We start from the raw sequence: 11,831 nt of genomic DNA, 5'->3' as shown, positions 1-11,831 counted from the left end.
TGCAAAATACAAAACTATCAGAATAATGTGGGCAAACTGGATACAAGGACCTGTCAAGCCTCTCAAGCTGACCACACGGTGACTCTCCGTGGTATCATTCTGTATGCTCAGTGTGGGTTTTTTTTTTTTTTTATCAATGCACTCATTTGATAAATGCATGGTTACAGCTGTCCTCTTATCAGACACTATGTGTGTCTGTTAAAGCAACAGAGTGCAAGTATATGAGTTGTGTAGAAATCGTCTGTAAACTGTAGGTACAGCAAATGTCTATTTTCTCTAAACAACTGAGGTGTGTAAAACTGGTTTGGTGGGCCAATTTCAGTAGAAAAGGCGTTCCCATAGCCTCTGGAAATGTTGGAACCTTTCATTGGTAAAGTAAACAGGGGGCGGAGAAAACAAAGGTGTGGCTCCCTTACAGGGAAAAGTAAGTCATAAGTTCATTCCTTGTCTTCTCTTTACAGCAAAATTCCTAAAGCGCCAGCAAGAACTTGTCAGTGGAATTACATCGTCTTTTTTTCTCCTGTTATCTGGAGAAGAAAAAAAATCCACATTTGTAGACGAAGATGAAACAAAGGTCTGTACGCTACTTAAGTGCTATTTTCTGTTTTCATGTGCATAATCTCAATGGCTTTTCTCTCCTCTTAGGCAGGAAATGGCGGATGATCAGAGCAGAAGTTGGTTTAGGATATCCAGGACTCGGTATTTCGCCATTATTCTGGTAATTGGGGGTGTGTTCTTTATTTACAGCATAAGGGAAATAACCCCAGACTGGAACCCCAAAAAGTGGATGGAAAATCAGTCGTCAAACTTGTGGACTATTTTAGAACGGCAGAAACAAAAAATAATCTCTCTCCACTCTGTGGTTAACGACAGCTCATCAACACATCCTCGAACTAATAATATGACATCGGCACCAGAAGTGAAGACAGAAACTGCAGCGGTCGCTCCTCATGTTTCTCCTGGACCATATTTAGTCGAATACCCTTATGAGTACCACTTCATCATAAATGAGCCACAAAAGTGTGAGCGGGAAAAACCTTTTGTGGTTCTGATGGTTCCCGTAGCACCAAACAATAGGCGAGACCGTGACATCATCCGCAGCACCTGGGGGAACGACAGGGTTGTGCAGGGCAAAGTGGTGACGCTCTTCTTTTTACTGGGGCTAGAGACGGGGCCAGGAGCAGAGCAGGTCCAACAGCAGATGCTTCAGGAGAGCAACAAGTATCACGACCTGATCCAGAGCAACTTTGTGGACTGCTACAAGAATCTCACCATTAAGACCATGGTAATTCTGGAGTGGCTGACTGCGCACTGCTCCGGTGCTTCTTATGCCATGAAGATTGACTCAGACATGTTTCTGAATGTGCACAATCTTGTCAATATGCTCTTGAATGCTCAAAAAACCAACTACATGACTGGACTTGTGACGGGATGGGGTACAGTAGTGAGAGATCCAAGCTCTAAGTGGTACGTACCATCTGACATTTATGCACCAGCTTTCTACCCTGTCTATGCTCTGGGCCTGGGCTACATTATGTCTTTAGACCTCCCTAAAAAGCTCACTGAGGCATCCAGACATGTTAAAGCACTTTACATTGAGGATGTGTATTTAGGGATGTTAATGCACCACCTGGGCATCTCTCCCACTTACCCCCCAAGCGGTGATTACTTCCATGTTTTTCCTTTGGCATATAACCGATGTCACTTCTCCCGTATAGTAGCCACCACAACTCATCCATTCACTAACCGTGTGGACATTTGGAAAGATTTAAAAAAACCAGGCCCCTGCTGATCTAAGAGAACATAAACAAAGGCTGTATGTTGGAAAATTTTATACTTCCTTTTTTAACTTCCCCCATCTTAAATGTCATTAAAACCTAACCGATGTTGTGCCACTCCATAACTACACACTGTTTTATGCATGAAATACAGTTTATTATTTGTACCATCCGTGTAGCTGACATCTTAGCACAAGTTTTCTATAGATAAAAAAAATACTGAAAACATGAAGCTAGCAAAAGAGAAAAAAAGAAGAAAAAGCAGACACTGATATTTCCATGATAACAATGTCGATGTTAACAGGATCAATGTAGGAAAAAAAGACTCTACAGTCTAATGGACTTTAGTTAATGTGACTTTTGTCTCTTATTTGGTAAATAAGTTACATTATAAATACTCATGGAGAGACTCAGCACTAACCTGCACTGTGTAAAGTTTGTAAAGTGAATCATTGCAATTATCTATATTATTATCGTATATGTGTTATAAACACAATATTGCTGATTTATTTTAAAATATCACAGTACTAAAGTTATTGAAAAATACTATTAAACATTAATAGGAAGTTTTTTAAGATGACTCTGTGTGTGTATATGTGTGTGTGTGTGTGTGTGTGTGTGTATATATATATATATATATATATATATAAGTATGACTTTGTGCATAATTGTGAGACTCCCTCTTTATAAATTACAAGTTCTGTCAGATCAGGCAGTCACATCTGTTCGTACGATGTTATGAAGCCTGAGCATGTTATCGAGTTACAGACCAACCTTTGTGGCTTCACATTGTATTAACCCTTTAAGACCTACCATAGAACCAAGTTCGCCAGAGCTTATATTATATTTTTACATGCTGTGGAGCCATTTTTGGGAGTATTTCAAGTTGCTATACATCAATACAACCATTATAGCCCAAACTTTAATAATATGTCTGCATTAGGTGCATAGTAATTACATAAATTGCAAAAAAGTGCAATAAACTACAAAAAAATTGAAAATCGTTTTTGTTTTTTTAACATATATTTCTAGTTAGAGAAATTTAAGAGGCTTATCCCTCAAAACTGTAAATACAAAAAAGTTACACAAACTAGTTTCCCACCACAGGAAATTTATTTTGAGTGTCTTCATAGTTTTATTTTTGAAATACACCAATTTTTATATACTGCAGGAAAAACGAAAATAAATATTATAGTGCAAATTTGCAAAATAACAGCATATGCATCAAAATAAACTATTTCCAGCAGTGCAATATGAGTCCTAAGCATCCCAGAAACGACACAGAAAGTCATAAACTCAAACATAACTTTTTAAAACACATAACAAGTAAAACACAAGCTCATAAGGGCCCGATCGTAAAAAACTACATTTCCGCAAAATGACGTCACTTCCGGTTTCGGGCAGGTCATGCGGTCATGTGATAGTTCGTGCTGATGGACATAGGAAGTGTTACAAACAGCTGATGGATCGGCGAAGCGTGTTTCTGGAATATCATGTTTTTGTTGCTGCAAGTGATTTTTATGCAGTTTTTGCAAAGCTATATGTGGAAGGAAACTGTGACCATAGGACAAGCTGATGGCATAAGATGTAAGTACAACTCCTCCAGTTTCATATGCAAAAGAAATTATTGTGCTAGCTTAAGTGGTTGCAGAGCTACCGGGATTTAAAAATAGTTACGCAAAACAGAGCGTGCCCGCTCCGATCGGCTGTAAAGGGTTAAAGGGACATTTTGTAACAGGTCAATATATGATATGATTTGTAGCTAAGAAGATGAAAACACATGATCACAACAAATCACAAGAAAACTATAATAAGCATTAACTGTTGACGTTTGCTGGGCATTCTGCTGTGGAGAAAATGAGTTCAGACATGAATTTCCTCATGTTGCATGTAGAACTGCACTGAAAAAAAAGCAGTTGTATTAGCATGAAAAACATGCACATCTCATGTTTATTTGACACCACTTAGCTACCTAATGTTAAACCAACATAATTATGCAATTTGAATACTAATTTCTACTATTATATCTGTTAAACTGGTATTTAACATGTTTGCAATTTATGAGATCTTATTAATCTCAAACAACACTGACATATTTGACATTTGGAAATCGAATTTCCCAGAGGAACCCACCCGAGGGATTAATAAAGTTCTATCTAATCTAATCTAATCTAATCTATTACATGCATTTTGTAAATCCTTATATATCCTTATATTTACTAAAAACATCTAAGATATAAATCTTAAACATTTTTTTAATTTTTTTTAATTTAACCTTTATTTAACCAGGAATGTCCCGTTGAGATCAAAAACCTCTTTTTCAAGGGAGTCCTGGCCAAGAGGCAGCACATTTCAAAACAAATACATACGAACAAACAAAGTTAAAATTACACAAAACAATTACACATTATTGAGGCAGTCTGTAGGCCTTTGAGTTTAGTTTTTAAAAACATTTAAAGACATTATAAAAACAGTAAGTACCAAGTATCTATGTTTAAATACAATCCTAAAATAAGCAGCTAGAGAAGCCAGATTTTGGTCCTTGGTTCCTTTGTTGATTATGTTAGTTCCCTTTTTTGCCAACGCTCTCCTCGTCTTTGTCTTTTGTCTTCCGTGTGAAGTCCATCTGTCATTGTGTGTCTTTCCTGCCTGTCTGCATTGATGGTCTCGTGTTTCATGTGCATTCAATACTTATTTTATCTGCCGTATTTGTACTGTCTCGGTCTCCCTTTACCTTTTGTCAGAGCCTGTTCTACCAGAGGTTTCTTCCTGTTAAAAGGAAGTTTTTGCTTCTCACTGCCAGGCGCTTGGTAATTTTAAGCCATTTTATTGATAGGGTTTTCTTACAAAGTAAAGGAAATACTTTGTATCAATAGGTAACTTCACATCTGAGCAGACAAGTATCACATGTGGAGTTCCCCAAGGTTCCATCTTGGGACCCCTTCTGTTTAACATTTACATGCTCCCACTGGCACAGATTATAAAGAACAACAAAATAAACTACCACAGCTATGCAGATGACACACAAATATATATCACAATGTCACCAGGAGACCGAGGCCCTGTACAGGCTCTTGGTAAATGCATTGAGGAAATTAATGACTGGTTGTGCCACAATTTTCTCCAGCTAAACAAAAACAAAACTGAGGTAATAGTCTTTGGCGCCAAAGAAAAACGATTACAGGTCACCAGAGAACTTCAATCTATACACCTAAAAACCACAAACCAGGCGAGAAATTTGGGTGTAGTGATGGATGCAGACCTAAACTTAGAAAAACACATTAAGACAATAACAAAGTCAGCTTACTATCACCTCAAGAATATATCAAGGATAAAAGATCTGATGTCTCAACAGGACCTGGAAAAACTAGTCCATGCATTCATCTTTAGTAGGCTTGATTACTGTAACAGCATCTTTACAGGTCTACCTAAAAAAATCAGTCAGACAACTACAGCTCATTCAGAACTCTGCTGCTCGAGTCCTCACTAAGACCAAAAAAGTGGACCACATCAGTCCAGCTCTGAGGTCCTTACACTGGCTGCCTGTCCGTCAGAGGATAGACTTTAAAGTTCTGATGCTGGTCTATAAAGCTCTGAATGGTTTAGGACCAAAATACATCAGTGACCTCCTGACCCAGTATGAACCTTCCAGATCCCTCAGGTCATCTGGATCCGGTCTTTTATCAGTTCCCAGAGTCAGAACCAGACAGGGAGAAGCTGCATTCAGCTTTTATGCTCCTTATATCTGGAACAAACTCCCAGAAAGCCTCAGATCAGCTGAAACACTCAGTTTATTTAAATCCAGGTTGAAGACTCACCTGTTCTCAGCTGCATTTGAATAAAGCACCAAATCCACACTTTTAAGCTTAAATTTCAAAACTTACATTTAACTACTGATTTTATCTACTGTTCTGATTTTATCTGTTTTGATTTTATATACTGTTTTGTTTGTTTGTTAATTAGTTTGTTTGTTTGCTTGTTTTAATCAATTTTAAATCATGCTTTTTATTAGTTTTTGTTTCTAATGTCTCTGTAAAGCACTTTGAATCACCTTGTTGTTGAATTGTGCTATACAAATAAACTTGCCTTGCCTTGCCTTGCCTAAAGCACCTTAAAGAGACTGTTGTTGTGATTTGGTCCTATGTAAATAAATCTTGAATCGAATGTGAAGCATTCAGCCATTACATGATTATATACATGTTGGAAAAGCTTCTTTTGCTTATGTTTTGTCTCTGACTGTCACCTACAAAGACATAATGGCAGACGTGGTAACTGTCATGTAATAGTGGTTACACTAAATGTTATGGTGGCAATGTTCATTGTCTGTTGTTGTCACTTCAGTTGTTGAAGGCACTTTCATACTTTTATGAAGTTGCTCAAAGTCCATCTTCCAGCAGGGTAATATAACTTTAACTGGTGCACTATGTAAATGTGTTGCAACACTATTTGTCTACATTTATAACTTCTATGAAAACATGTTGTTCTAACATTACCACTTAACAGCTCCTTAGAGTCCACTGAATATCTACAGCAACTTTATGTCATGCAGTTACTGATCATCACTAAGTGAACTGTGAAGTAAAGCTGTTCATGAAGGGACAGAAAAAGTCATTTTGAAAAGCTTACATTGGTCAAATGTGATGGATGTAAAAATGAAAATCTTTGTTGTTTAAGGCAGACACACTGTGGACTGAATACTGTGACAAAAGCTGTTGAACCTCAGGATTAACTGTGCTTGCAATAAATAACCGATACATCTGTTGTTAAAGAAATGTGTCTGGTATATATATTTATGTATTTTTTAATGCATGTGTATATTTGTGTCTATGAAGTTCCTACAGTTGCTAAATACTAAATCTTACAGCCTTGAATGTATTCTGTAATGTTTGTAATGTTTTTACTAAAATGCTGCAACAACCTTTGGATTCATGGCTTTGAATATCCCTTTTCTTTTCCAGTACAACAAGACTTTAAAACACATATATAAACACAGATAGCCACTGGTTATCTAAGCTTAAACCCTTTGATAAGTTCCTTCATTAAAACACTGCAAAATATGTTTTGCCTGAACGAAATCTCAGTGTTTGGCCTCGTGTGTCAAACTAACTCGTGTCGCTCCAATCTGTGATTAACTAGATAACATTGACTGATATGACCAGTTAAGACACGTTGTAACTTGTTGATGGTATACCACATAGTACTACAGGTGTGCTCACCTGAAGTAAACATCTTCATACATGAAACTGAGAAAGTGTTTGGAGAATCCAGGCGTAAGAATATCTGAAGGTGTCTTTTCTGAAATGTGGCACACAGCAAGACAAATTATCACTACTGGAAATATCTTGCTTGATCTGGGTGAGGCTCCTGCCAGATACAGACTTTGTACTTCTGGTGACCAGACTCCAACAAACTAAATAAGATAAGATAAGATAAGATAACCTTTATTAGTCCCACACGTGGGAAATTTGTTTTGTCACAGCAGGAAGTGGACAGTGCAAAAGTTATGAGGCAAAAATTAGGATACAATAAGAATAAATACAGTACACAACTGTACAGAATAGAATAAAATAAAATACTATATACAGTAGAATAAAATAAAATAAATATACAATAAGATAAAAATAGAATACAAATACAAATGCTATATACAACTGAGTAAAAATACAACGATGACAGAAAGGATTATTGCACTTAGTATTATTGCATATGTATGGATGTGTGTGTTTGATCAGTTAAAGTCTTTATTATGGAGTCTGACAGCAGTGGGGAGGAAAGACCTGCGAAATCTCTCCGTCTAAATATGGGCCAGAGTAAGTTACTAAAGTTAACATTAGACCTGTGCTCTCACATTCAAGGTCAAGAGAGTCAGAGTTAGTCTGTGACATACACACTCAGTGATCCATGGAGTGAGGACCTAATTGTAGATAACAACAACAAAAAAAAAAGCCTTGGAACACACAAGACTGAAACCTAAAGCAGGAACAATCCGATTGTTCAGTCTGACGTCACTAGCCGTGTCTGGGCCTAAACTCAGGTTGCTGCAGGTCCATATATCAAATGATCACTGTGGCATTACTGAGAGTTAAAACACTGTCTTAAGTCTTTCATCTTTAATAAAATGATCAGCGTTCTGCTCTACCAGGTGTAACAATTGAGTTTAACATCCAGGCATCCATGAAAACGGAATTTATGACATTTAACGGAGTTAAAAGTTAGCAGGAAGTTAGCTCGCTAGCTTCTATCTAAATACAATATAGCATGTCCTGACTGCGGAGTTTTGGAAACAAATTAGAACGTACAGCTCTGTTATCACTTCCAACATAACATAACACTTCCAACAAGAAAACTAAACAGCAGTGACGTTTGTAGGGTTACTGAATTTGGCTAGCTGGTATACAGCTATGTTAGCATAATATAAACAAGCTAACTTTTTTCCCACTCGATAAAAGTTAACGTGAGTGTTCTCAGTGGTCAGGAACAAATGTAATCGCATGGCAGGATGCTGTAAACGGACCAAACTTAAGCCAGGAGAACAACTGAGATAATCCATCCACAATACGAGGTTAGTCATTCATATACTGCTGCATGGGCTGGGTTGTAGTTACATCGTAAGGTTTTAAAACTGAGCTTAAATAAATGATTAGCGGTAATAAAAGCCGAGGGAGGTCAACAGGGATCACTGACTCTTTTTAGGAGCTTTTTGAGATTAAATAGAAGAAAATACAAAGCATTAAACATGTTAACAACACAAAAGCCATATTAAATGCAGACTACTTTAGGCCCGGAAGTAGGATTCGTCACGTCATCACTTAATAATCGGATAGGAAGTGAAAACTGAACTGGAAACCAGTAGAAGGCACATATGCTAGGAAACTCAGGGAAAGCAAAGACAAAGGTAGACTGAAACGGTTATTAGGGAAGAGGAAACATTTGGGAAGACACCAGGAACAAATTAGACATAATGACACAAGGAGGAGCAAAAGAAACACAATGCAAACGAGACAAGGGACTGTCAAAATAAAACAGGCAGTAGCACAAACACTGAGACTCAGACACGGTAGCTTTACACTGAGACGAACATAAACAAACATTCAAAATTCACAAGGTCTACGAAACACAGGGTCAAAGAGCCAGAAGCAGGACAATACTGTCAAGAGAAAAAATGGGATTCCTATTTGTTAGAAACATACTGTAGTATAAGCCCTCTGGCAGACTGGCGACCTGGCCAGGGTGGACCCCGCCTCTCGCCCTAAAACGGCTGGGCTATCCCCCCCACCACCCTGAAAAAGGATGGGAGGATGGATACTGTAGTATAAGTTATTTACCTCCTATCAATTAACTGCTCCTATATAATGTTTGTATTAGGGCTGCACGATTAATCGTTAGAAAATCGCGATCTCGATTCATACTTATGTGTGATCTCATTTCCAAATGACAACAATTTAAAAAAAAAAAAGAAAAAAAAAAAAAGACGACGATGATTGTACCGCATTTTGATCCGGGACGTAATCTGCATGAAAACAAGAGCTCACTCTTCCTGCTCAACAAATGACAAGGGCGGAGCCTTATACCACGTGATACAGAAGCTGTGCCGTGTGATGCTAAAATTAGCAGGGAAAAAGCAACGGAGAGCACGTCAGGGATGACGAGAAAGTGACAGGAGAAAATCCGTCCCGGTCAACCACCCAAACATCAATAACGGGAACCTTATACAGCGCTTCCCTATACACGTCGAACTCCCACAGGCACAAAGAAATTACGAAGGCTATCACTTATCACCTGACCAAAGATATGGCTCCCATCAACACTGTGCAAAACGAGGGATTTAGGAAAATGATCAACACCCTAGACAAACGCTACACAGTGCTGTCCCGCAACTACTTTTCTATTGTTACACTACCTGCTCTACAGGGAGCGCAGAATTATTAGGCAAATGAGTATTTTGTCCACATCATCCTCTTCATGCATGTTGTTTTACTCCAAGCTGTATAGGCTCGAAAGCCTACTACCAATTAAGCATATTAGGTGATGTGCATCTCTGTAATGAGAAGGGGTGTGGTCTAATGACATCAACACCCTATATCAGGTGTGCATAATTATTAGGCAACTTCCTTTCCTTTGGCAAAACGGGTCAAAAGAAGGACTTGACAGGCTCAGAAAAGTCAAAAACAGTGAGATATCTTGCAGAGGGATGCAGCAGTCTCAAAATTGCAAAGCTTCTGAAGCGTGATCATCGAACAATCAAGCGTTTCATTCAAAATAGTCAACAGGGTCGCAAGAAGCGTGTGGAAAAACCAAGGCGCAAAATAACTGCCCATGAACTGAGAAAAGTCAAGCGTGCAGCTGCCAAGATGCCACTTGCCACCAGTTTGGCCATATTTCAGAGCTGCAACATCACTGGAGTGCCCAAAAGCACAAGGTTTGCAATACTCGGAGACATGGCCAAGGTAAGAAAGGCTGAAAGATGACCACCACTGAACAAGACACACAAGCTGAAACGTCAAGACTGGGCCAAGAAATATCTCAAGACTGATTTTTCTAAGGTTTTATGGACTGATGAAATGAGAGTGAGTCATGATGGGCCAGATGGATGGGCCCGTGGCTGGATTGGTAAAGGGCAGAGAGCTCCAGTCCGACTCAGACGCCAGCAAGGTGGAGGTGGAGTACTGGTTTGGGCTGGTATCATCAAAGATGAGCTTGTGGGGCCTTTTCGGGTTGAGGATGGAGTCAAGCTCAACTCCCAGTCCTACTGCCAGTTTCTGGAAGACACCTTCTTCAAGCAGTGGTACAGGAAGAAGTCTGCATCCTTCAAGAAAAACATGATTTTCATGCAGGAAAGTGTCGAGCAACGGTGGAGACGGGATTTCAAGCAGTACAACATTTTGCAGCAATGACAAAATGTGAGACATTTGTTGTTTTTATGTTTATTTATTGTTTTTATGTTCAGTTTCAACTGTTACGAAGTTGATGTGCAGTTAATAAGTGCAATAAATATTTATACTGGAAAAGAGAATCGTGAGAGAATCGTGATCTCAATTCTGAGCCAAAAAATCGTGATTTTCATTTTATGCAAAATCGTGCAGCCCTAGTTTGTATACAAAATACAAAACTATTGCCCTGAAAGTAAATAGAGTGAACTGCCTTGGCAGAGTTGCTGTCTTGGACTTCTACTTGTTTTTATATCTTGATGCATGCTCATCATGCAGGTGAGGAAATCTCAGAAAGTAGATTCTGTTCATCTGGACGTAGCATTTTCTGTGGGAGAAACGTTTCTGATCCAAGTGACTTCTTCAGTCTCAGCTAAATGGTAAATGGCCTGTATTTATATAGCGCTTTACTAGTCCCTAAGGACCCCAAAGCGCTTTACATATCCAGTCATCCACCCATTCACACACACATTCACACACTGGTGATGGCAAGCTACATTGTAGCCACAGCCACCCTGGGGCGCACTGACAGAGGTGACTCAGCTGACTGCTTGGTTGGGAAAACCGACCACAGAAAGAACAAGATAGAATTCACAACAGCAACAAAGAGTCAAACAGTGAAGTGTAGATTATTGGACATGAGGTCTTTCTCTTCCGAGTCCCTGTTAGTACATGAATTAATAATTGATCAGCACACTGATTTACTCTGCCTTACAGAAACCTGGTTACAGCAGGATGATTATGTTAGTTGACATGAATCAACACCCCCGAGTCATTCTAGTTGTCAGAATCCTCAAAGCTGAGGGGAAGATGACAATATTGGATAATAAATACACAGCGGTGGGAAGTAGATTTCATCACAGTAGATGTCTTTCTGAAAGTGCTGTAACCAGGGCTGGACTGGGACAAAAAATCGGCCTGGGCATTTTGACTAGAGACCGGCCCCCCAGGTATTATAGGAAAAGCCATAAAGCCTTTGAATGAAAACAGACGCTGTTGTGAGAGTGATGTACACCAGTGGTCCCCAACCCCCGGGCCTCGGACCGGTACCGGTCAGTGAGTCGTTTGGTCCCGGTCTGCGAGAGTTGAGGCTCAGGTGTGAAATGTATGGTTTTCAGTGTTTTTA

The 11,831-nt window shown here is 39.0% G+C and overlaps 1 protein-coding gene across 1 annotated transcript; it reads left to right on the top strand.

Moving 5' to 3' along the window:
• Positions 1-423: 423 nt before the first annotated feature.
• Positions 424-2,353, top strand: LOC113007706 (beta-1,3-galactosyltransferase 1-like). The gene is made up of 2 exons (XM_026144986.1): positions 424-574; positions 646-2,353. Exons 1-2 carry the CDS (start codon positions 564-566, stop codon positions 1,790-1,792), a joined length of 1,158 nt encoding a protein of 385 aa, XP_026000771.1. The 5' UTR covers positions 424-563; the 3' UTR covers positions 1,793-2,353.
• Positions 2,354-11,831: the final 9,478 nt, after the last annotated feature.

This window comes from Astatotilapia calliptera, chromosome 1 (assembly GCF_900246225.1).
Source record: "Astatotilapia calliptera chromosome 1, fAstCal1.2, whole genome shotgun sequence".
NCBI classification, from domain to species: Eukaryota; Metazoa; Chordata; class Actinopteri; order Cichliformes; family Cichlidae; genus Astatotilapia; species Astatotilapia calliptera.
The sequence above is the reverse complement of the archived record's forward strand: the minus strand, read 5'-3'. Positions and strand labels throughout refer to the sequence as shown.